Source organism: Ambystoma mexicanum, chromosome 1p (assembly GCF_040938575.1).
Source record: "Ambystoma mexicanum isolate Mex_15411 chromosome 1p, UKY_AmexF1_1, whole genome shotgun sequence".
Taxonomy (NCBI): domain Eukaryota; kingdom Metazoa; phylum Chordata; class Amphibia; order Caudata; family Ambystomatidae; genus Ambystoma; species Ambystoma mexicanum.
This window is the reverse complement of record NC_090921.1, coordinates 36,557,091-36,583,467: the sequence shown is the minus strand read 5'-3', so window position 1 is coordinate 36,583,467 and position 26,377 is coordinate 36,557,091. Positions and strand designations below refer to the sequence as shown.

The 26,377-nt window shown below is 47.4% G+C and overlaps 1 protein-coding gene across 1 annotated transcript in view; it reads left to right on the top strand.

Moving 5' to 3' along the window:
- The window catches only part of LOC138565466 (uncharacterized), a 128,712-nt gene extending 102,590 nt beyond the window's left edge, over positions 1-26,122 (top strand). Inside the window, exon 3 of the mRNA XM_069642981.1 lies at positions 24,059-26,122. Within this exon, the coding sequence (XP_069499082.1) occupies positions 24,059-25,002 (944 nt within the window). The 3' untranslated portion in view covers positions 25,003-26,122. The remainder of the gene's footprint in view (positions 1-24,058) is intronic.
- Positions 26,123-26,377: the final 255 nt, after the last annotated feature.

Genomic DNA, 26,377 nt, shown 5'->3' with positions numbered 1-26,377 from the left:
TAAACTCTCAAACGGGTGCCGGCCCCAGACTCGCTATGTTTTAAAGGGCTAGGCTCACTTTCCTGCCAAGCAAGTGTTAGCTCATGTAATGTCTCTCTTTCTCTCACAGGGTCCTAGATCCTCTTAGGTTTTGTCACTTTATACTTTACTTTCTCACACGGGTGCAGGTCCCAGACTCAGACTATAGTGTTGTCTGCTTGGTTTACTTTCCTGCCAAGCATACAATTCCTCCTTATTTACTTCTTTTATCATCCGGGTCCCAGACCCTCTTATTCTTGATTCCTTATTTGAGTGCGGATCCCAGACTCGCATTGTATCTGTGTGGCTCACTCTCCTGCCAAGAATACAACTCTTCCTGGTTTGCTTTGTTTGCACTCCGGGTCCCAGACTCTCTTATTCTCAACCTCTTATTTGGGCGCGGGTCCCAGACTTGTACTGTATCATTGTATCTGCTTGGTTCACTCTCTTGCCAAGTGTACAACTCTTCGTGCATTGCTTCAGGGTCCTAGACCCTATTCTCCCAGCTTCTGGCTTCTACCAGTTGCTTCCCCAGATCTCTGGCACCTCTCGGGCAACCTGCATACCTGTTTGCTTCCTTGTCATAAGTTTGGGTGGTTCCCTGGCAGCTGAGTCCCTTCTCGAGGCTCCGGTAGCGTTCGGGTATCCAGTGGGGTCTGTAGCAGCTCTGCAGGCTTCTGACCCTTCCCGGCTTCTTGTTCTCCTTCTCTTGCGCTTTTCAGAGGCCTGGGACGCTCCGAGAATTCGCTCGGCAGCAACATGAGTAGTCCTCTCTTCTTGGACTATGTTTGGGTTCTCTTCTTCCTTTGGTTACTGCTTCCCTTGCGGCTCTTGTCAGCTGCTCCTGTGCGTGGCTCCCGCGCTGTTCCTCCTTGGATGATTGCTCTCCTTCTTCCGCATCCCAACTGATTTGCTTTGAAACTCCCACGTAGGACTGCTGTACTGCTTTGGGCCAATCACTTTCGTTGAGAAGCTAGGGTGTTCACTCTGCTTCTGTAAAGTGATGCTTGGACTTCGGTCATCATCTTCCGTCACAGTGCCATTTTCGAAATTATATGCATTATACTTTGTACTTTCTGATCTTTCAGTCGTGTCATGTGTGTTAGGTTGAATGACTTGTCAACAAACCACATTGGCTATTTCCAGAAAGGGTGGGAGGTTAGGGTTGGATAAGGGGTTGAGCGTATTAAAGCGGGGTTATACCACACTCTCTGATAATTGTCTTCCCCAATCCCATAGATGGATCCCTCCCCCATGTGACCCTCCCTTGGTGAACCACCCCAGGGGGATTATTGTACTGTGGATGCACTGCCCGGTCCCCATGGGAGAAGACACCATCCTCAGATTCTCCACAGACCTCAAACAGCGAGCCTGCCTCATCAGTGTGCTCTAACTCCAAGCCATCTTCTATGTCCGGGGTGATATCCACACAATCGTCCGGGGCGCTTGCGTTAGGTGGTGACAAACATTAGGACTGCTGTGTTCTACCTGAACAAGCCGAGCAGAACCAGGTCCCTGCAACTCGCAATGTTGGCCTTAGAGGTGTGGCAGTGGGCCATGGAACAAGAGGTTCATGTGCAGACCTTTAATTTGCCAGGGGAAGACACTCTTCCTGGCTGACTCCCTCAGTGGATTGGAAGCTACAGTTCATGATTTGGTCTTTCACCCTGAGGTGGTACAGGACCTGTTTGCAAGGTGTGGCTCTCCTCTGGTGGATGCATTTGCTTCCCCACTCATTGCAAAGTCCGGCCGACAGGGAGAGGCTCCCCTCTTGAGTATAAGGACTCCCTTTCCATCACAGCACTCTGTAAATCCCTTTCTAAGGAGTTACTCAGAACCCCTAATGAACACACTATCTTGACAAATCAGTCTGTTATTGTAATGTCCCTAAGAAATCATTTTCTTAGGAAAATAATATTGTGAAGAAGAAGAAGACCCAGTGGTTGGCAGCCAACCCCACCGGGATAAATTATATTGACAAAGGAGTATGTACTCCTTCAAGGAAAGAGACAAATTACTATGTAGCTAAGCTGGGGAGAACCCAGCGTTGTAGGATAAAGAGAGAAGGACAAGTGCAAAAGAGTATTGAGACCCCGGAAGGGTAAACCTGGGCTGGAGAAGAGGCTGGGAGACGCAGAGGGGACCTTGGGTGTTGCTTGAAGATGGAATCCATTTTAAAATTCTTTGCCTGATTTGTAAATGTCTCAACAATCTGGCACCGTCGTACTTGGCTGCGAAATTGACGAGATATTGGGCACCGCGTGAGTACATCAACCTCCGTTGACACATTTTTATTGGTGGTGCATTCTTCCCACTATGTGTCCAAGGGAGAGGGGCAGTTTTCACTATATGGACCTAAGCCAGTGGTCTTCAACCTGTTTTGGCCTGGGCCCCTCCTGAGCAAAGTTTGGGCAGGCCGGGCCCCCCCAAAAGTGCCAGATGGACAGTATGTAGATATTGCTATGAACTTTTGCGTGCTGTCACCGTACCCTACTCCCAGTACAGACCCTGGGCCCTCCCACCCTACTCCCACCACTATCCCAGTGCTGCAGCCCATCCTGCTCCCACCACAGTCCCATAAAACAAGCATACACATTTAAATAAAAAATAAATCTCCATAAGCGTACCTTCTGCAGGGGCCTGGGCGTGGTTGCTAAAATGCCCCGCTCCAGGTTGCTCTGCCTGTATGTGCGAGGAGGCGCAGGAGCACCCCCTCACACATACATACATGCAGTGCCCCAGCCAGCATTTTCAATGAGCTATGCAAGGCTGGTGAAGCAAAACACCCACAGCGTTGCATGGCTCAGTGATCATGTGCGGCTGGGGAAATGAACTGTCAAAGGCAAACAGTGTTTCCCTTTGACAGTTCAGCCAGCCCAGGAACACTCCTTCAGCTGGAAAAAGCAGCTGAGGGAGTGCTCAGCGTTTCACTGGGCTGGCTCCTTAGATCCTCCATAATGGGTGAGGTGGCCAGTGGGTGGACGCCCCCCTCACCCGTTATGGATGAGCTGGCAGGCTTGGAATGGCCTATAGGGCAATAGGGCAATGACCGTACCAAAAATGCTAGTGTAGGCCAGTCAAAATGGGCCACTTATTTGGCCAATGTGGGCCAGTTTGAGGAGTTAGTTGACTATGCAGCTAGTAGTTTTGGCCATTGTTGCTGAATAATATTCTTTAAATATCACCATTTGTTTACATTTGAACAAAAAACAAACCCTTGGGTACTATTCAAACAGTCTGTGACCTAAAGGATTGAATATCCATTTGCAACTGCTGGCCATTTTTTCATTGGTGCCTAAGACCGTTTTATGGTCCAGTCTGACCATGTGAGCTGCCCCTTCCCATTTCCTCCAATCTAAAAAAAATAAATAAAAATGTTTTACTCATTTCATGCTCGGCTCTGGTGCCCCCCCTGGGATGTGGCCACGCCCCCCTGGGGGCGCGCCCCACAGTTTGAAGACCTCTGACCTAAACTCTAGAACAGCCTTCCACTGGAGTTAAAAACAAAGGATTCCCTTACTCAGTTTCGCAAAGCGCTGAAAAACGTTCCTTTTAAACCATTTTGTAGATGGTGTTAATACATTTTTCTGTTCATATGCAGTGGTATAAGGGCATACCCTCCGTTACCTGAGAATGTCTGCGTCTATATGCGGTTAATTACGCTCAGTTTGCACGTTGTAACTGCCTCAAAATCAAATAAAAATGTCAAATTCCGAGCATTGATTAAGAAACTAAATTCAAGACTGTGGAACGAATGCGTTCATGCTTGTATCCTGGCTTTTTCCAGCAGACGATGCAGTGATCCTGGAAAAAGAATCTTACACCACTGACATTACTGTGCTGTCTTCTGTGAAAAAGATTGCCTTCCCACATGCTGGTGGTATTGTGTAGCCCATTGTCTGATGTTTATTTTTAAATGGGCCATTTGAGTCAAAGGGGCCTGGACAGAGGAGAGAGGACCAGATAATCGCAGGCCTTTGGCAAGCATATTTTAAGGTCTGCTCCTTTGACTCAAACGGTTTAATCTTTTGTACAATTGAAAGGTTTTTCTGAACTTTTATATATAATAATTTCACAAGCCTGTGTTTTGGGTGTACTTAAAACTTTATAATACAAGGCAATGAAGCTAGAATCATTCATATTTTGCATAACACGCTTCCATTTTGTTTTTTAAATTGCTATGCTGGATTATTTGATTTGTGTACTTTCCAAGACAGTTCTATCACCAGGGGATTATTTTAGTTCATGGTAAGAACTGGAAAACAGCAGCTAAGTGCAGAAATTGTGGAGTGGGCACATAACCCAACTTGACCGATTAACCGATGTGTGATCCTTGACAACTCATTTCATCTTGCTTTACCTAACTTGTCAAAATTGCTAGTCCCTAAACTTTCAGAATTCTGACCCTTCAGAGTGATTTTTGTTCCCAGGGCGTGATCTTCAAAATAGCCTCACTCATGGTTTCACTGGCTGCAGTGTTGCTTCCTCTTTAATACTAGTGAGCTATATTGCACACCAAAGCTACTTATTGGTTTGCTCTCTAATGGCAGCACTACTTGAAAACCACCTCCCTCTTCTAATGTGGTCTTCCTGGATACGAACACCTTCCTGGTAACTTCTAATCTTCACCCTCTATGTATGGTCTGCTATGTGTAGCTCCCTCCTTGCTTCCAACTGGTCTCCTCTATCGATGCTTGAGCTCTTTTGCATTCCATGAGGCATGAGTCTTCTGTCCTGTATTATGTGCTCCGTGCTCTGGTAGCTTTCTCCTTTCTTCCAACGGGTCGATGCTTGAGCACTTTAGCATTCTCAAGGCAGCTAATCTGACACATCTCTGACGTCTCTTAAAAAGTCAAATTTATTACTGAACCTCCTTAGAGGAACCTTTCCTCTCCTTCTCTCAGAAGCTCGCTGTCTCCAGAGCCCTGGTTCTCTCGAAGCTGGACTACTGTAACAGCCTCTTTCTAAAGCTACCTGCCTCCACTCTCCGCCCTCTACAACTAATCCAGAACAGGACTGCAAGACTTGTCCTTGGCCTCAAGCCCTGGGATCGTATCTCTCCAGCTCTGAAATCCCTTCATTGGCTGCCTGTGGATGCAAGGATTAAATTTAAAACCCTCTGTCCACAAGGCTTTGTGGGGCCTGGGTCCAAAATATCTTCAACTATCCCTCCGTAAATACCTCCCCTCTCGAACCCTTCGGCTTCAGCTTCACCTCTAGGGCACAGGGCTACAGGCGGTATGCTCCTTATGGCAGGGGAGCGCAGCTTTGTCCGGCCAGGCAAGGGCAGAAGCCTTTCTTGTGCTCCAGAAGGGGCAGAGAGGCTACTAAATGCCAACAAGCAGTGTCGGCGGCGGGGGTGACCCAGACTTCGAAGCCGCTTTGATTTCCCCTCTCACAACGCACCAGTTGGTGGACAGTTGACAGAGCATTTGCTCCTGTACCAGGTAATTACTTCTGATGCCTGGGCTCTTCAGCTCATTCAGTGGGGTTACTGTCTGCCATTTTTAATAAAACTTCTGCACAGATTCCCGCCACCCCAATCAAACAGGGACAGGATCTCCAGGAAGAACTGAGAGCCCTGTTGTTGAAGGGTGCTGTGTAAGACGTACCGCCTGAGCAGAGGGGATCGGGATGGTATTCCCGGTATTTCTTGGTACACAAAAAGGGAGGAGGTCTCCGCCCCATTCTGGACCTCAGGGCCTCGTACAAGTGCCCAAGGAAAGACAAATTCAGGATGGTGACGTTGAGAGACATTCTCCACGCTCTCGAACTGCCGGGACTGGCTAGTGTCAATGGACCTAACGGATGCTTATTTCCATGTGCTGAACCATCAGATGCACAGGAAGTTCCAAAGGTTCACCATAGGGGATATGCACTATCAGTTCAAGGTGCGTCCCTTTGGTCTAACCTCTGCCCCAAGAGTCTTCACCAAGCTCATGGCGGTAGTTGCGGCTCACCTCAGGAGATCCGGCGTCCACGTATTTCCATATCTGGATGACTGGCTGATCTGAGAGAAGTCTGCAGTGCAGGTCTTGTCCCATTTAGAGGGTGCCTGTTTGTGGCTGCACAGGCTGGTCTTCTCCCAGAATTTAAAGAAGTCCCAAATGATGCCGACCCAGAGGCTCCAGTTCATTGGAGCAGTCCTAGACACCCGGGTTGGTAAACCCTTCCCTCCTGAAGAGAGAGTTGTTGGCGGGACACAAATGGTTGACGTGTTCCAGGATCATGCCACTCTACCAGCGGCTTCCTTCCGCCGCCTCTTAGGTCTGATGGCCTCCTACATTTTCTGAGTGCCCGATGCCAGGTTGCACATCTGATCCCTGCAGTGGCTCCTGAGGGGTCAGTGGTCTCAGTATCTCGGCACTCTCTCGGATCTCCTCGGGGTGTCCGATGAGTGGTCAACGACCTGTCTTGGTGGGTGAACACCAACAGTCTCTTGGTGGGGGAACCCTTCTGGCCTCTGCGGCCTCAGACCTGGGTGGTCACGGATGCATCTCTGAAGGTTTGGGATGCTCACTGCGAGGATTTGCAGGTGAGCGATCTTTGTTGAGCAATGGAAGCAAGGTGGCACATCAACAGGCTAGAGTTGCGAGCTATCAGGTTTGCCCCTAATGCATTTGCTCCGTCTCGGCAGGGGAAGCATGTGCTCATTCTGATGGGCAACATGGTAACAATGCACTCAACAAACAAGGTGGTGTGCAGAGAGGATGATGGTTTGGTTCTGGTTACTGGAGAACCAGATCTCAGTCTCAGCAGGGCGGCACAGAAAACAGCTTGGCAGATGCTCTAAGCAGGCAAGGCACGGTCTCACACAAGTGGGAAGTGTCCCAGGAAGTCCTAGAGGAGGTCTTCCATATATGGGGTATTCCAGCAGCATGTCAGTTTGCTACCGAAATCCAACAGGAAGTGCAGACAGTTTTGCTCCAGGGAATTCCCAGCGAACGGTACATTGAGGTACGCGTTTCTGGTGGATTGGATCTTCCTTCTCCATTGCGCTTTCCCTCTGATTCCCGTCATTCCATGGGTTCTCCAGAGGTTGAAGAGGTTTCGAGCGACCATGATCTTTATCGCCCTGGACTAGGCGAGGATAATGTGGTACTCCGACCTCTTGGATCTGTCCACCTTTCTGGTTGCCTCGTTGGCCGTATCTCCTAACCCAGTCGGAAGGTCGTATACTCCACCCGACACCGGAATCTCTCAACCTACATGCATGGCTCTTGAGAGGATGAGGTATGATGACTGGGACCTCCCTGAGGAAGTGCTTGAAGTGTTGCGGCTGCATTCAGATCTTTGTACATGTGCAGGTGGAGAACATCTGAGGCGTGGTGCAGGGAACACGAGATTGACCCCATCTCTTGCCCCACCACTACAGTGATGGAGTTCGTTCTGTCACTGGCCTCTGCAGGCCTTCAGGTCGCCACAGTCAAAGGATATTTGGCGGCCTTGTCTGTGTTTAAGAGATCCCCGGATCAAGGTTCATTTTTTACGATCAAGATAATGGCAAAATTCCTAAAGGGCCTTGTAAATAAGTTCCCGTCAACTCCCATTGTTGTCCCGGATTGGGACCTTAATCTGGTTCTTACATTTCTAATGACGACGCCCTTTGAGCCTATGCATACGTGTCACTTAACACTTCTCTCTTAGAAAACGGCCTTTTTGGTGGCTATTACATCCGCAAAGGGGGGTGAGCGAGCTGCAGGCCTTATGCTTTAAGCAACCTTTGCTGTATTTTTTCTGGGAGAAAGTCTCACTCAGGGTAATGCCTAGCTTCCTCCCCATAGTTGTAATCCATCGACCTTCCGGTCTTCTATCTATTACATCCCCTAGACACTAAAAGGGCGTTAAGTTATTATACTGCGAGGACGGCTGAATTCAGAAGAGCTGACCTGCTCTTCAGGGCTTTTTGCTTAGCCCGCAAGGGTCTGCCCATAACTAAGCAAACTGTATCCCATTGGATCATTTTCTGTATAGCGGAATGATACCAGTCCGCTGGAAAGTAATTACCAGCAAACATCAGGGCCCATTTGACAAGGGGCGTCTCTATACCACAGCATTACATAGGGGAGTGTCTGTTCGGGATATTAATTGCACTGCAACATGGTTGTCTCTTCATACCTTCACTAAACACTACAGTCTGGATGTGGCTCGTAAGGCTGATGGGCGTTTTGGCAAGGCAGTGCTGCAAAACTTCTTAGTTTAACTTTCTTCCTGCCTCCTTAATCTACTCCTTTGGAAGTCTATCAGATGAGTAATCTGCAGGAGAAAAGCAATCCATTGAAGGAGGAATGATTTACCGTAATGTTCTTTCTATGGATTCTTCTCCCGCAGATTCCTCCCCTCCCCTCCCATCCATACCTGCTCAAAGCCGGTGGTTGGTGCACATCTTCTCTTTCATGTTGACTTGGTGATGGTCCTCAGTGTCTGTTTTGTGTTCTTTCTGCCACATGTTTAAAAAAAAAAGAGGGTGAGGTGGGGTTTGTCACTACTTGTTGTTGTCTGTTGCAAATTCTTCCTCCTTTGGAGGTTTATGGTTATTTTATTTTTTAAGTGCTCATCAGCCCGTTGTTCTCTATGTGTTCCTGTGCAGCGTGATATGCTTGGGGAAAAATAGAGGAAACGGAAGTGTGGGGTGTAGTGACGAGGTATTTATACGACGCCTGACGTTACGTCCAGAGCCGACGACCAGATGGCGAGAAAGACAAATCGGCGATCTGGTCGAGGTCCATTATGCCCCCTGTCAAAAATGTTCCAAAGCAGCAGAGCTGGATGGAATATCTATCGGATGAGGAATCTGCGGGAGAAGAATCCATAGAAAGAACATTACGGTAAGTAATTTCTCCTTTGGTTCATCTTGGCTTCTCAGTCTCAGTATGCCTCTGTATCAGGACCATGGCCTTTTCCTTCAGCATTCGCCTGTCTCTGTACCACAGCTGGCTCCGCTGCGCAAAGCGACCCCGTCTTTCGCATATGTTTTCCCCTCCTCCACTCAAGGGTTGTTGGCCCTTTATTCTTGCTCCTGTAATAAGAGGGGATGTATTGTTCACCATAGTTTATTATTATGATGGTATTTATTGAGTGCAGACCTAGCTTAGAGAAGCAACACAGTGTCTTTTTGAGGTATACGCTAGGTTTTGGCAAACGGGTGTAAAGTTCATCATTACCTAGAGCCAAACACAGAAAAGTATTGTCTGTATTATCTTGAGCCGCACACATAGAGTTATAGTCTGGATTACTGACTCCCATGTAGGCAGACAACATCTGGTCCATAGGGAGTTCCCTATGGGAATGGGAGTCCTTTTCCCTTGGAAGGGAATCACTCAGAGTGGTCTTGCTTTCCCAAACCCTAGGCAGGGGTTTGCTTAGCAGGCGTTCTTCCCTTTAGGGTCTCCAGATCCGTCATAGCAGGTACATCCCTCCCTACCTCTGTAGAACTCAGCAGACATCAATACTGCAATAGCCTCCTCCTTGGTCTCCCTCAGTACTCCTTTCAACCGGCTAATGTTGTCATGGGCACTCTTGTCATCATTACATTCTCAACATCCATCTCATCCTTTTGCCACCAAACTGTGCTTGGAAGGGACTCACTGTGGAAGGGTGTAGAGAAGGATCTGCAGGCCATAGGAAGTCTGTGCCACCTTGGAAGGGACTCACTGTGGCAGGGCGTAGAGCAGGATCTGCAGGCCATAGGAAGTCTGTGCCACCTTGGAAGGGACTCACTGTGGCAGAGCGTAGAGCAGGATCTGCAGGCCATAGGAAGTCTGTGCCACCTTGGAAGGGACTCACTGTGGCAGAGCATAGAGCAGGATCTGTAGGCCATAGGAAGTCTGTTCCACCTTGGAAGGGACTCACTGTGGCAGAGCGTAGAGCAGGATCTGCAGGCCATAGGAAGTCTGTGCCACCTTGGAAGGGACTCACTGTGGCAGAGCGTAGAGGAGGATCTGCAGGCCATAGGAAGTCTGTGCCACCTTGGAAGGGACTCACTGTGGCAGAGCGTAGAGCAGGATCTGCAGGCCATAGGAAGTCTGTGCCACCTTGGAAGGGACTCACTGTGGCAGAGCGTAGAGCAGGATCTGCAGGCCATAGGAAGTCTGTGCCACCTTGGAAGGGACTCACTGGCAGAGCGTAGAGGAGGATCTGCAGGCCATAGGAAGTCTGTGCCACCTTGGAAGGGACTCACTGTGGCAGAGCGTAGAGCAGGATCTGCAGGCCATAGGAAGTCTGTGCCACCTTGGAAGGGACTCACTGTGGCAGAGCGTAGAGCAGGATCTGCAGGCCATAGGAAGTCTGTGCCACCTTGGAAGGGACTCACTGTGGCAGAGCGTAGAGCAGGATCTGCAGGCCATAGGAAGTCTGTGCCACCTTGGAAGGGACTCACTGTGGCAGAGCGTAGAGCAGGATCTGCAGGCCATAGGAAGTCTGTGCCACCTTGGAAGGGACTCACTGTGGCAGAGCGTAGAGCAGGATCTGCAGGCCATAGGAAGTCTGTGCCACCTTGGAAGGGACTCACTGTGGCAGAGCGTAGAGCAGGATCTGCAGGCCATAGGAAGTCTGTGCCACCTTGGAAGGGACTCACTGTGGCAGAGCAGGATCTGCAGGCCATAGGAAGTCTGTGCCACCTTGGAAGGGACTCACTGTGGCAGAGCGTAGAGCAGGATCTGCAGGCCATAGGAAGTCTGTTCCACCATGGAAGGGACTCACTGTGGCAGAGCGTAGAGCAGGATCTGCAGGCCATAGGAAGTCTGTGCCACCTTGGAAGGGACTCACTGTGGCAGAGCATAGAGCAGGATCTGTAGGCCATAGGAAGTCTGTTCCACCTTGGAAGGGACTCACTGTGGCAGAGCGTAGAGCAGGATCTGCAGGCCATAGGAAGTCTGTGCCACCTTGGAAGGGACTCACTGTGGCAGAGCGTAGAGCAGGATCTGCAGGCCATAGGAAGTCTGTGCCACCTTGGAAAAGACTCACTGTGGCAGAGCATAGAGCAGGATCTGCAGGCCATAGGAAGTCTGTTCCACCTTGGAAGGGACTCGCTGTGGCAGAGCGTAGAGCAGGATCTGCAGGCCATAGGAAGTCTGTGCCACCTTGGAAGGGACTCGCTGTGGCAGAGCATAGAGCAGGATCTGTAGGCCATAGGAAGTCTGTGCCACCTTGGAAGGGACTCACTGTGGCAGAGCAGGATCTGCAGGCCATAGGAAGTCTGTGCCACCTTGGAAGGGACTCACTGTGGCAGAGCGTAGAGCAGGATCTGCAGGCCATAGGAAGTCTGTGCCACCTTGGAAGGGACTCACTGTGGCAGAGCGTAGAGCAGGATCTGCAGGCCATAGGAAGTCTGTGCCACCTTGGAAGGGACTCACTGTGGCAGAGCGTAGAGCAGGATCTGCAGGCCATAGGAAGTCTGTGCCACCTTGGAAGGGACTCACTGTGGCAGGGCGTAGAGCAGGATCTGCAGGCCATAGGAAGTCTGTGCCACCTTGGAAGGGACTCACTGTGGCAGAGCGTAGAGCAGGATCTGCAGGCCATAGGAAGTCTGTGCCACCTTGGAAGGGACTCACTGTGGCAGAGCGTAGAGCAGGATCTGCAGGCCATAGGAAGTCTGTGCCACCTTGGAAGGGACTCACTGTGGCAGAGCGTAGAGCAGGATCTGCAGGCCATAGGAAGTCTGTGCCACTGTACTGAGATTATTCCTTCTGACTCAAACGGGGATAAGTCACAATAGGAACAGTCAGCAGGGAACTTATTCAGTATCTCTCATGTGTCATTGCAGTAAATCAAAGTATGTGCACAACACTGTTGTGAGCAGCTGGGAACCACGCGTGCACTGCCCTCTTGCTCCCAGGGCTTCAATGTGTCGCAGAGCACAGTGCCAATGTCCTGACTATGCCACAGTAGTCACACTAAACTGACTGGCCCTCACTAGCCTCAATAGAACTGCCTTCTCCGGTTACTGAGCTTTTCTTGAAACAAGGAGCCCACTTCCAGGTTTACATTGCAAAGTGATGTACAAGGCTTCCTCAGAGGTATGGAAGTTGCACTTCCCTGATAAGACAACAAGAGCCATTGCACCCAATGTATCCCCAGTTGCGCCTGGCATAATATAAATGTTAAACAAGTGTATTGTAATACGTTATTGTTTTTTGGTTATGGAGTGCAATGTCATAACCTTCTCACTCAGGTTATGTCACTGATACACAGAAAGGGTAAGTCGTGAGACATATTTACGGGTTAGTAGCTTATTTAGCACCTAGAAATCACGGCACTAGATCTGTGCCCTGGGGGCTGAGGCTGCTGATATCGGAGCATAAAGCAACATTGGGTCCTCTATCAGCCAGCATTATTTAAAACAATTCTCTTCAAAGCATCAGGGACAGTGGAATTGTTCACCAAAACCAAAGAATCAGAATCTATCCATCGTAGAAAAAAGAAATACTTAGCTCAGTTGTCAGATGACACATGATGAAAAGGGTTGGCAGATGCAGTGTTGGTCATTAATTAACAAGTAAGCCGGGCCCCAACGAAGGCAGACAACAAAGGCTCCTGTCCCAAGCCTGTCGGAGCCGTGAGAAGTGGAGAAACACTGAACTCTGCTAGGTGACTTTACATCTGAAAGTGTGAATTAACGTTGTGTTCCACCGTCTATGCGGGCGCTTAATCAGCCTGTTTGGCTTTACATACAACCTCTTCCCGCTGTTTGGATCAATGCCAGCATCACTTGTAGTATATAGTTTCACTTAGATGGCTCATCGCCATATTGCATAGCCCCTTACTCACTCCATTAATCAGGCGTGCCATAGCTTCTTTTATGCTCCTGTCTTTTATAGCCGACCTGTACTATTGTGTAATACGGCTCACACTCTAACTGGAAAAGAGGTAGCGCTCATTGTTATCCAGTTAAGCACCCCACGCCATCAGGTTTTCTCCTATTATACTGCTGTGTTGTGTTTGCTTGATAAGTCTACTCCCATAGTACCCTAAGACTAGCCATCCATGAAGGCCGCCCCCCAGTACACAAATGTTTATGAATTGTTAACAAAACGTTATATAGGACTTCCTAAGAACTCTTTTAGTGGAACTGGTGTATCTATTAAAGGCCCCCTTTGGGGAATAATGCATGACTCGTCAATACTTGAACTAGGATATTGCGCATTTTATTTTTACTTCGCTTCATTCTAATGTTCAATTCTAGCTACGGCGCATTGTCTTGCGCCCCTGACCAAATTTACAGCCAGCTATCAACACGGCCATAATTAGTATATGCGTCAGCGACTGAAAACGACACACCATCCAATATGTACGCTCTCAGTTATCTTCCCAAGCCGCTGGCAAAGTGGCGCCGGAGACAGCTAACCATCCCTCATGCTGTTCAACCACTGATACGGCTCCAACTCAACTTAGTGCTGGGAGGCCATTCCGTATTATAGATGAGGCTATACTTTGCACAGGAGGTGCATTTATCCCAGTGGATAATGGTCTTGTCAGATTGGGCTGCCACCGACACCAACCCCCTCCCTGGTCCCACCCCTTTTCTACCCAATACCTCCTCTTTTCAGTCCACTCTGGCCCAGAGCAGCACACAGGGCACAGACCGCAACAAGTCAGTGATGACTACAGCCGCCCCTTTAAAGACCTCGCCAATTTCAGCATGTTACACCACCCCTAACAATAATGTGGACTATTATGCACAACCTAGCTCCAGACCAATATCACCCCCCCCCCATCACTTGGTGGCCCATTTTGGGAATCACCAGGCTAAGTAGATTACGAGCTCGAACCTCCCACCACTATCTGACTAGTCCTTTCATAATGGCTACACATCACACGCAAACGCAAAAGCCATGCCCCATACTACAACCTAATGATTCAATATTACAACGTAATACTGTGACTGAACAACACACTCTTACTAAGACCTTACAGCCCCAGTCTATAGTCCTCCCCCCCCCCAAAAGCCTATTCCAGAGCCGCCTCATAGCATTAAAGGTGCACTGCTAAAGGTACGTTCACTTAGAGCTCACGCCATCGAGACCAACAACCATATTGTAGACCAATAATTGGACTTACTAGTTGGAACTGAAACCTGGCTGCACCAAGCCTCAGGCCCTCTACTAGCACTGACCATCCCTCCAGGATTCAATATCCTTATGACCGATAGACTAAATGCACAGGGAGCCGGAGTGGCCATAATAGCCAAAACCAACCTGCAATTTAGATCCTGCCCACTGGACTCAATAGAAGGTTATGAACTACTCTTTGTTAAAAATCGCTACAAACCCTAAAACTACAATCAACATCCTGGTTATCTATAGAGCACCTAACAACAACCACCCTGAATCGGATATCCCACTCCTCCTTACTCCCTACCTCAAACCTAACACTAGATTTATAATACTTGGGGACATTAACCTAGGCTTTAATGACAAACAAGACCATAACCCTAATGCTCTCTATGCCTCTCACAGCTAGTCAATGCCCCCACTCATGAGAAGGGCAGAGTATTAGACTGGATACTCATATCTCAATAGAATCTATTGTACCAGTCGATTGGATGGACCACCTTCTTATTATTTTTACTCTAACCAGCAACGAGAAACTCCACCCCACACCTATCATAATGGACACTGTTGAGACAAGAATCATTTGGAATCAGACAGCAGGCAGCCTCGCCCCCATACTGAAGGAAGCCCTTTCCACTAACAACCCTCTCGAGCGACAGTCCCAGCTCTCTTGCAGACATCTATCATAAATGCCTAAAAACGACCATCGATTCCTTAGACCCACTTAAAACCAAAACACAACGTCCTGACAAACGCACACATTTTTGGTTCAATGAAGAACTTGTGCTACTTTGGCGTAATAAAAGATCCCTGGAACACATCCATAAAAATCTCTCACCATTGACTCTGCCAAAGCATTCCTAGAAACAAACCAAACATACAAAGCAGCCATCATAGCACACGAAGCCAACGCCCTGAACCCCCGCATAAGCAATGCCTCCTCAAATTCTAAAGAGCTCTTTTCAATACTCAGAGAACTGGAAAATCATGTCCCAGTCTCTAAAATACAAGTGCTTCAAGGCAAAATCTCCTCCAAAAAAAAGCTCTTGGCTAACAAAAACACATCCCCACCAACTATAGACAGAACCAGTGATAACGCAAATACCCAATTCCATTTCACCCCAGTAAGACAAGACCAATTGCTAGACATCTCCAAATTAAAACCCTCCAATTGTAAAGTAGAGAGTTTCCCAGCTCACCTAGTCAAATTGTGTGCCCCTACGCTCGCTCCCATCATCACCAAATTTGTTAACGCCTCCTTCAGCACAAACACCGTCCCTACCAATATCAAGTAAGCCTGGGTGACCCTGCTCCTAAAACAAACCTCACTGGACTCAACAGTGCCCATGAACTACCACCCCATTACTACTGAAAATAATTGATAAAATAGCCTATTCTCAAATTCAATCTCACCTCAAACAGAACCATCTCCTCGGAGCTAGACAATCTGGCTTTCGGCCCAACCACAGCACCGAAACGGCTCTTCTGGACTTTAAAATCCAGATTGACTCCATTAGAGACACTGGCAACCTCTGCATTCTTTTTAGATGTGTCCGCTGCATTCAACCTAGTTGATCATGACAAACTATGTGCCACACTGGCCAACGATTTTCATTTCTCACAAGAAGCCACCATATGGGTATCTTCCCAAATACCTTCCTTCTCGGGCTCTTCCCTCATTTGCCTCCATCTCCCTCAGGGTCAGCCGCTTCTCCAAGCAATGAGTTGGTGGTCTATCTCTCTCTTCGGCAGAGGGGCCTCCCTCTGGAACAGCCTTCCTGCCTCCCTGAAACTTGAGGAGAACCATTTCCGGTTCCGGAAACACCTCAAAACCTTCCTCTTTGCTTCTGCTTTCTCTGCCTCTCTCCCCTGCTGACATTCCTGGCCGAAACAGCACTGGTCACCAGGCCACCCTTTCTGATCCTGGGGCCAGGCCCAGCCTTTTGCACACCTGCCCTGCCTCCCTGGCAACCCCGCACTTAGGGACTGTTTTTTCTGTATTCCTACAGTCCCCCTACCAGCACTTATGTCTGCTCTTACCTTGCACTTGCCACCATCAGGCCGCTTTTATTTATCGTATTTATTCTTCTATCCCATGTACTGCACTTTTCCCCTCTCCCTTCCTCCAGGCACTTTTCCCTTTCTCCCTACCCTTGCACTTGCGCGATCTCAATGACACCTGGCCTAGTAGGATCGTTGTCTGTCTTCCCACTGTTACCCCTCCCTGGTCTCGTCGCGCCTTTATACACATGTGTATAGGCGCGTTATAAATGCTATATCCTATCATATCATGGGTCAAATCCTTCCTTGCTGACCGCACATCCCGTGTCAACATTGGTAAGGAAGCTTCAGGCTCTTTCCCAGTACCACTAGGAGTACCGCAAGGATCCTGGCTGTCGCCTACTTTCTACAATGCTTACACAAAGCTACTATTCGCTGCTCTGGATTCCATGGGTGTCATCTACACAAATTTTGCTGATGACACCCAGATCCTCATCCCCATCACGGCAACTATGATCAGGATACACTCACGATCAACAAAATGTATACAATAATTCAAAACTGGATGGCTATTAACAGCATCTGCCCCAACGATGAGAAAATGGAAATAATAATTGTGGGCTCCCCAGCCAAAATCAATGCCCTCCACTCCAACTACTCATCAATCACCATTGATGGTACACCCATTCTATTCCTCAAGCAGGTTAAAACCATAGGTGTCTACTTAGACACTAACTTAACAATGTCTAAACACGCGAACGCCCTTTCCTCGGCCACCTCTTACACATCTAAACTGATTGCTTTAAGTCGACAATTCCTCACGCCGCACAACTCTACTACCCTAGCTTGGGCTCTCATTTTATCGGAAGTTAGATTACTGCAATGTACTATTGCTAGGTACCTCAAACGCCAATTTGTCCAATTTGCAATTGCTGCAAAATAAAGCGCTGCGAGCAGCCCTTGGACTAAAAAAATTGGACCACATTTCTACTACCAGGAGGGAAGTCCACTGGCTACCCATAAATGCCAGAATCATATACAAAACAGTCTGTGTCGCCCATAAATGTCTTGCCAAGAAGGCACCCATACATCTCAATAACACTGTCACCCTAAACAAGACATAGAGAGCACTAAGATCAAATAAGAATGCACATCTTTGTTCCATGTTACAGAGCTGGGGGAAGTAGCTTCTCAGTAATGGCTCCAATAATCTGGAGTACACTCCCACTACACGCTAGAAATGACTGTTTCAAGAAGTCTTTAAAAACCTGGCTATTCAACACATTTTATTCCACTGCCACCTCCTCCCCCACCCCCACCCCATCCACAGATAGGATTAGGCAGCTTCCTCTTCCCACTCCTACCCATTGCTGCACAATCCAGCGCCAACCTACTTTTTTTTCATGTTCTACTTCTGTTTTAACGAACTGTATCCTGTAAATTGTTTTAATGAAGGTCGAACCCTGGTTATGTCCATTTGTAAATGTAGTGTGAATCCCACTGTGCTTATATATGCAAGATGTCTGTAACTACCCTGTGACCCCTCCGGATTCCCACTGTGCTTATATATGCAAGATGTCTGTAACTACCCTGTGACCCCTCCGGATTCCCACTGTGCTTATATATGCAAGATGTCTGTAACAACCATGTGACCCCTCCGGATTCCCACTGTGCTTATATATGCAAGATGTCTGTAACTACCCTGTGACCCCTCCGGATTCCCACTGTGCTTATATATGCAAGATGTCTGTAACAACCCTGTGACCCCTCCGGATTCCCACTGTGCTTATATATGCAAGATGTCTGTAACTACCCTGTGACCCCTCCGGATTCCCACTGTGCTTATATATGCAAGATGTCTGTAACTACCCTGTGACCCCTCCGGATTCCCACTGTGCTTATATATGCAAGATGTCTGTAACTACCCTGTGACCCCTCCGGATTCCCACTGTGCTTATATATGCAAGATGTCTGTAACTACCCTGTGACCCCTCCGGATTCCCACTGTGCTTATATATGCAAGATGTCTAACTACCCTGTGACCCCTCCGGATTCCCACTGTGCTTATATATGCAAGATGTCTGTAACTACCCTGTGACCCCTCCGGATTCCCACTGTGCTTATATATGCAAGATGTCTGTAACTACCCTGTGACCCCTCCGGATTCCCACTGTGCTTATATATGCAAGATGTCTGTAACTACCATGTGACCCCTCCGGATTCCCACTGTGCTTATATATGCAAGATGTCTGTAACTACCCTGTGACCCCTCCGGATTCCCACTGTGCTTATATATGCAAGATGTCTGTAACTACCCTGTGACCCCTCCGGATTCCCACTGTGCTTATATATGCAAGATGTCTGTAACTACCCTGTGACCCCTCCGGATTCCCACTGTGCTTATATATGCAAGATGTCTGTAACTACCCTGTGACCCCTCCGGATTCCCACTGTGCTTATATATGCAAGATGTCTGTAACTACCCTGTGACCCCTCTGGATTCCCACTGTGCTTATATATGCAAGATGTCTGTAACTACCCTGTGACCCCTCCGGATTCCCACTGTGCTTATATATGCAAGATGTCTGTAACTACCATGTGACCCCTCCGGATTCCCACTGTGCTTATATATGCAAGATGTCTGTAACTACCCTGTGACCCCTCCGGATTCCCACTGTGCTTATATATGCAAGATGTCTGTAACTACCCTGTGACCCCTCTGGATTCCCACTGTGCTTATATTTGCAAGATGTCTGTAACTACCCTGTGACCCCTCCGGATTCCCACTGTGCTTATATATGCAAGATGTCTGTAACTACCCTGTGACCCCTCCGGATTCCCACTGTGCTTATATATACAAGATGTCTGTAACTACCCTGTGACCCCTCCGGATTCCCACTGTGCTTATATATGCAAGATGTCTGTAACTACCCTGTGACCCCTCCGGATTCCCACTGTGCTTATATATGCAAGATGTCTGTAACTACCCTGTGACGCCTCCGGATTCCCACTGTGCTTATATTTGCAAGATGTCTGTAACTACCCTGTGACCCCTCTGGATTCCCACTGTGCTTATATATTCAAGATGTCTGTAACTACCCTGTGACCCCTCCGGATTCCCACTGTGCTTATATATGCAAGATGTCTGTAACTACCCTGTGACCCCTCCGGATTCCCACTGTGCTTATATATGCAAGATGTCTGTAACTACCCTGTGACCCCTCCGGATTCCCACTGTGCTTATATATGCAAGATGTCTGTAACTACCCTGTGACCCCTCTGGATTCCCACTGTGCTTATATATTCAAGATGTCTGTAACTACCCTGTGACCCCTCCGGATTCCCACTGTGCTTATATATGCAAGATGTCTGTAACTACCCTGTGACCCCTCCGGATTCCCACTGTGCTTATATATGCAAGATGTCTGTAACTACCCTGTGACCCCTCTGGATTCCCACTGTGCTTATATTTGCAAGATGTCTGTAACTACCCTGTGACGCCTCCGGATTTGGGCGTATAATAAATGCAATAAATAAATATGGTCAACTGAATTAATAATTTGTTAAATAGCAAGGGGTGTTAGAACAAGATTTCTTTCATGTATATTTATATGCAATAGAGGTCTTCAATTATTTTGATAAGCTTGGAGGAGACGGCACCCTCGGATAAGGTTAGGCAGCAGCAGTTGGGGAAAGCATTTTAGTTCAAAACAATGCGTTTTTTAAAATCTTTGTTTTACAAATCAATCTGGCACAATTGCATGATTTGGAGCATGTGTTATGCTAAGGTACGCGTCCCTTTAGTTCATCCTTTGAAGATGGTGCAGAAGGTACCAAGATCCAGAAGTGTTCTAAGAAACAAAGCCACATTTTATTGACATGTGGAGTCTGTCATAGTGGTCATCTGATTGTATCTGTAACTGGACTGCTTATATGCATTCTACACTGGTGTGTGCATGGACTTCTAGACAATCTTAATCCTTAGTGTACTGTGTCAGACAGAGCTTAGCCTTGTGAGTGCATGTATGCATTCATTACTTGGATTTCTGTTCCAAAGGTGTGGGTGGAGGAACACCTTCTCTGTATTCTCAGTGCAGACGTTTCTGTGGTAGGCAGCCTGTTAGAAGCTCGTGTTCGGTGCCTAACATTCTCCTATGTATGGTGTACAATTTGGTGATCAATACATTGTTTTGTGGTTTATGCATTAGTAAGCAGGTATGAAGATGGCTTTGATGGCAGCCTCTATCCCATGCTGGTGTAATTGCCACACTCAGAACTCTCTCTGCACTCATACTGGGGTTCCGTCTGTGACATTGCTCAATGGCGCTTACAGTACTATGATGAATCCTGCAGAGTCCTCACAGAATCCCAGCCTAAAGTCTCCTCCCAGGTGGCCAGGGCAAGTCAGCCGATACCTGATCCTAACCCTGGGGGTGGTATTAGCCAGGTGGATCACCTGGAAGGAGAAGTCCACCAGGGGAATATGGTGGTTCTGTTAGGAGGGACGTAGTATTGATATTCTTCGAAAGGTGAGGTTTCTAGAATACTGAAATAATGGCGTGTTGTCAGAGTAAGGCTCCCCTTCCCAAAAGCACCCAAAGTATTAGCAGTAAAAATACATATAGTTAGCATGGGAATCTAACATGTAAGAATCAAACCATCAATACCATTGCTTCTGATAAGTGTGATTCCCCCTTGCGTTTGAGCTGTGAAATCAAAAACCAACCAATAATTCCTCGAAAGCCCTTCCCTACAGGTATATTCTATAAACAGAGTAAGTTAGATGAGGTTAGAATTGAAGCCTTTGATGAAAGGATCCAGAACATTAGAGATTTCAAATCCCATAATGCCCTAGGTACTGGGACGAGGCAGAGGGTCTGAGGCACAGAACCGCAGTATGCAGTCTACTGTTTCTAATGGCCCACACCTGAGCCAGACTTTTATTATTTAGCACCCTTTCAGGTGCAGGCCAGTAGAAGCAGTAGGAGAAGTAGTCGGCAGTCGTTTATGCAGCAGAGGCAGCGAAACGAAGATGCTGCGTCTGCCGATGCGTTTGTAGTGGATTATGGTGCAGAGCGTTGTAGGAGTTTGAAGCCTCTAGTGCAGAGATTGCGCAGCAGAAAACGGTGCTGTGACAGGCTACCCCGTGGCAGAGAGAAGCTCTCCTTATCCTGTGCCCTACTCTGGTGGCTGGCGTGCACTGGAGAACGCGAGGAGCAGCTCAGGGTCCTGTTGTGTATGGCGTGGCCACGGGAACATAACCATAGCTGTCAGAAGCTCCAGACCATATAAAACGAAGACGTTGCTGCAGCAGCGAGTTGAGCGGACTCGCTGGGAGAGACCAGTGAGTTGGCCTTTCATCAGTGACCCCGTGGTGCTCCGCAATAGAGCAGTGGTTGCTTGCAAATGTTTTGAATGCCGTACTAATGAAAGTATTTTTAGCGCAATACTCCTATTGAGATGAAACGAGAGGAGAACGGAACGTTTGCAACTATCATTGCCCAAGCAAAGAGGGGCCAATAGTTAAGAAAAACTGTAACTATCGCCCAAGTAAAGAGAGGGCAATATTGAAGCAAGATTATAACCAACATTGGCAAAGTAAAGAGGAGGCAATATTTAAACCAGATAACAACTAGCATAGCCTAAGCTAACGAAAAGTAATTCCCAATAAAAAGGGAAACAGCTTTCTTAAAGAGCGAAACTTGAATAAGGGACATTACCAGCAGTTTCCTGGTGTGATACTATGAACCCAAAGGTGGCTGGAGAGAAGCCCTCCTTGTGGAAGACATCAATTGAGAGAGGAAAATAACCTGCATTGCATGTAGCAAACAGATCAGTGGAACAAACAGCCTCAATGGGTGTTGTATCCTTATATTTGTAGGAGTTTTATCCTGGCAGGTGAGTATACCAGGAACAGGATTATTGGTGGTAGTCCTGGCAGGGTAGTGGACCAGGAAGGAAATATTGAAGTACTGCATTGTGGTGAAAGGCTGTGGTGGAATGAAAGTGGCAAGGCCACGTATGTGTTTGAAAACATTGTTGTTTATAAAGAATAAATCAAGGAGGAGAGAGCATATTAAAATATTCATTGGCAGTATGAAAATAAAGCCTTTAATGTGAAGTAGATGTCTTTTTCGAAGAAGAGAAGTTATATTGAAAGTGTGAAGACAAAGACTTTTGATTTGATGAACAAGGGCTTGTGGCCATTTTATTCTGAAGAGTGGTGAACCGTGTTTAATCCTAAAACAATCCAAGTGAAACCCTCGCAGAAGGAAGGAAATGTGTGTAGGAAGCAGAATTTGACTATTGAAAGGAACTTTAATCATTAGAACTTTCATTTGGAAAATCCTGTATAAATCCTGGGGAAGAGGATCCGACCCTGGTTACAAGGAGACTTAGTTATAAAGTTTGTGTTTGAGTATAACTGTTGAGTTTGAACAGCCATATAAAGACCTGTATGATTTTGTTGTATGTATAAGTGTGAGGGTTAGATATCTTTTGATGTTAGTGTTTTTTCCATTAGTGTTAGTTTGTAGTACAGGCACAGAAATCCTTGTTAGGTTAGGGTAAAGCATGGTGTTTGTCACACCCTTATAACTTAATAAAATGGCCACTTGTGTGACCTGTATCAAGTTGTCCACCACGCATTTCTGACCCCTCACAGTACCCAGACACAAAGCATGAAATTGAGATATAACAAACACAGTGGCGTTTCTCATTTTGGAGTCTGATGGTACCGCAGTGACTGTAATTCATCCAACCTCCAAATGGTGATCCTGCCATGGTAATTCCTCTGTCTTGGTGGTAAAGTCAGAAGTTGGCAGTGTAGTAAAATTGGCGGTAATCCTGCTACCACCATTTCTTTTCATACTTTGCCAAACTAGTAATGAGGCCTTAGTGGTTTGGTCTGACAGTTGGGCATATAGTGCACATAAAGATAGATTGTAAATATAATTTTCTTTGATCAAATACAGAAAAATCCCACAACCATGATTTCTAAGATTTAAAAGGCCAAGTACTATGACTGAATGCATGTTAAATAGTTCATATGGGAAAGTATTGATCCAATTCCAAGTAAAAGTGTATTCACGCTAGATCCGATGAAGTAAAAATCAGAATAGAATAGAAACAAAGGGGCCGCTTCAGAAAAACATATTTATGAGTGACCTAAAAACCTAATAAACTGTTGTGATCAGAAAGATTTCACTGCATGATAAGGAAAGAGGCATGTTAAATGAACGTGGTCCCACCTTCTTAGAATGCTGCCTTGTGATTATAACTCTATTGACTTGGAGTAGTTGTCACATCCTTGCGGCTACAGGAATTCACAGTGGTGACTAGTTCCAGAGTTCACTCTGTTATACACGTCTTTCTCTTCACTGTTGGACTGACCTGGCTCCCTCCATTACATGTGGATGCCATTTAGGGCAACGAGGGGGGAAGGAGACCCTGGAAAGCTCTACGTTCTCCAGCTTGGGTGTCATGACGCCAATCAGGTAGGCATGGCATGTTATGTTATAGGTGCTTATAAAGTGCCGGCAGCCCACAGGCATCAGCGCGCGTGTGTCAATGTGACTGACCCTCCCGCTCACATGAACACATGCTCTTGGGCTCGAGGATCGGCTGTTTGCACCGTCTACTACCCTTTCACCTCCATGCCCTAAGCGGCTGCTACTTTCTCCCGTTTCAGCAACTGCTGCCTCTGTTTTTTATTCTACGTACAGCATTTATGATTAAAATGGTTATGCAATGAAATCAGTGCAGAATCACTGAAATGCAGAAGTATGTAGTTCTATTTGTTTTAGATTTTGCATTTCTATGATGCTTTCTATCTATTGCTATATTTTATCTAAGTGTCACGAAAAAGCATCTGTTCGGTAAGGCTCCTGTGTCGCTAGTGCAGAGAGGATCCGCTTTCCAGTTCATTCATGAACCTTCAGGGTGTGTGTTGGCCCAAAATAACTGTCCTTTCTGATTCTTTCTTGCAGACAATGGGGATAATACCAAGAATGAAAACCAGAAACTAACCCCTAGAACAGGGGATATCCAGAAGAAAAAGATGCATCCTATGAAAGATGGACACAGTCCATGTGATAAGGTGACAGCAAAATCCCATATGCCCTGCACAAGCACAGAAGGTGGGGAAAGCTTTACCAGCCAACCCAGCCTCCTAAGGCAACAGAGTAGCCTTGTGGGGCCACCTAAGTGTACGTACTGCAAGAAGACGTTTATGCAGCTCTCCCAACTCACAACGCATCTGAAGAGCCACGTGAAGGCGAATATGTTTGCCTGCTACACTTGCGGCAAGTGCTTCTCCAACACAGCTAGCCTGGCCACTCACAAGAGATCCCATATGGGCGAGAGACCCTATAAGACATCAGACCCTGAAACCCATCAGAGATCTTACCATTGTACGGAGTGCAAGAAAAGCTTCACTCACCGCTCGTCTCTGACTAAACATCAGAAATCCCATACAGGCGAGAGACCATACCAGTGTACAGAGTGCGATAAAAGATTCACCCAGATCGGAAACCTGAAGATTCATCAGAGGATCCACACTGGGGAGAAGCCCTTCAAGTGCATGGAATGTGGTAAACAGTTTAATCAGATGTCAAACCTGTTGACACATCAGAGGATACATTCTGGAGAGAAGCCCTACAAGTGCAGAGAATGTGGGAAGAATTTTACCAGTGCATCAAACCTGCTGACACACAAGAGGATACATTCTGGAGAAAAGCCCTACGGGTGCTTGGAATGTGGTAAGCGCTTTGTTCAGACATCAGACCTGCGGAGACATGAGAGGGTACATTCCAGAGAGAAGCCCTTTGAGTGCACGGTATGTTGTAAACACTTTAGTGGGGTTTCATATCTGAAGGTACATCAAAAATTGCACGCATGCAAGTTACTCAAAGGTAGGTTACAACAGAATTGAGCCCTTATAAATGAGTGACTTTCCTGCTAAGAAACAGATAGACTAGCAACTGAAAAGCATCTGTGCCCAAACCTACAGGATCGAAGACATTTCTGTGCTGCCTCCGAAACCGTTCAGCAATCACAGTGACTACAGGACAAAACTGAAAATATGTGGACCACGGCACATGTACCTCATTATCTCTCCTGCGAGGTCGGCCTGCGTAAACTCCTCTTAAAGAGCCAAAGCAGCAGCCGAACCAAAAAGAACTGTGTCAGGAAATATGAAAACTATGCACTGGGCACCTGAAGATAACAACGAACCAAGTATCCCAACATGCACTGTCCCAGGAATAAAGTTTATTCCTCTCATTGAATAGGAATCTTGCAAGGTATGAAGACTTGGAGAATTAGGTAAAGGAGAGGGAAAGAAGCAATAGAGGTGTAACAATAAGAAAAACATCACTTAAGAAAATGGAACAACAAGGAGGGAGCGGCCGCCTGTATTGTTCAAATGCAGAGAATATTCATAGAAATTATCATATTTGTGGGGCATATATAGCTTCCCAGAAGGGGGTAAGACCAACTCCACCCTCACCGCAGGGCTATTAGTGAAGCGGATCCCCATGGCCCCCCCTCCATGTTACGTGAGCAAGACCACTCCACCCTCAACCCAGGGTTATTAGTGAAGCGGATCCCCCATTCCCCCCATGTTAAGTGAGCAAGACCAACTCAACCCAGGGTTATTAGTGAAGCGGATCCCCCATTCCCCCCATGTTAAGTGAGCAAGACCAACTCAACCCAGGGTTATTAGTGAAGCGGATCCCCATGCCCCCCCTCCATGTTAAGTGAGCAAGACCAACTCAACCCAGGGCTATTAGGAAGCGGATCTCCATGCCCCCCCCCTCCATGTTAAGTGTGCAAGACCAACTCCACCCTCACCCCAGCGTTATTAGTGTAGCCGATCTCCATGCCCCCCCTCCATGTTAAGTGAGCAAGACCAACTCCACCCGCACCCCACGGTTATTAGTGAAGCAGATCCCCATGCCCCCCCCCCTCCATGTTAAGTGAGCAAGACCAACTCAACCCAGGGTTATTAGTGAAGCGGATCCCCATGCCCCCCCTCCATGTTAAGTGAGCAAGACCAACTCCACCCTCAACCCAGGGCTATTAGTGAAGCCGATCTCCATGCCCCCCCTCCATGTTAAGTGAGCAAGAGCACTCCACCCTCACCCCAGGGCTATTAGTGAAGCGGATCTCCATGCCCCCACCCTCCATGTTAAGTGAGCAAGACCAACTCCACCCGCACCCCAGGGTTATTAGTGAAGCCGATCTCCATGCCCCCCCACCATGTTAAGTGTGCAAGACCAACTCCACCCTCACCCCAGCGTTATTAG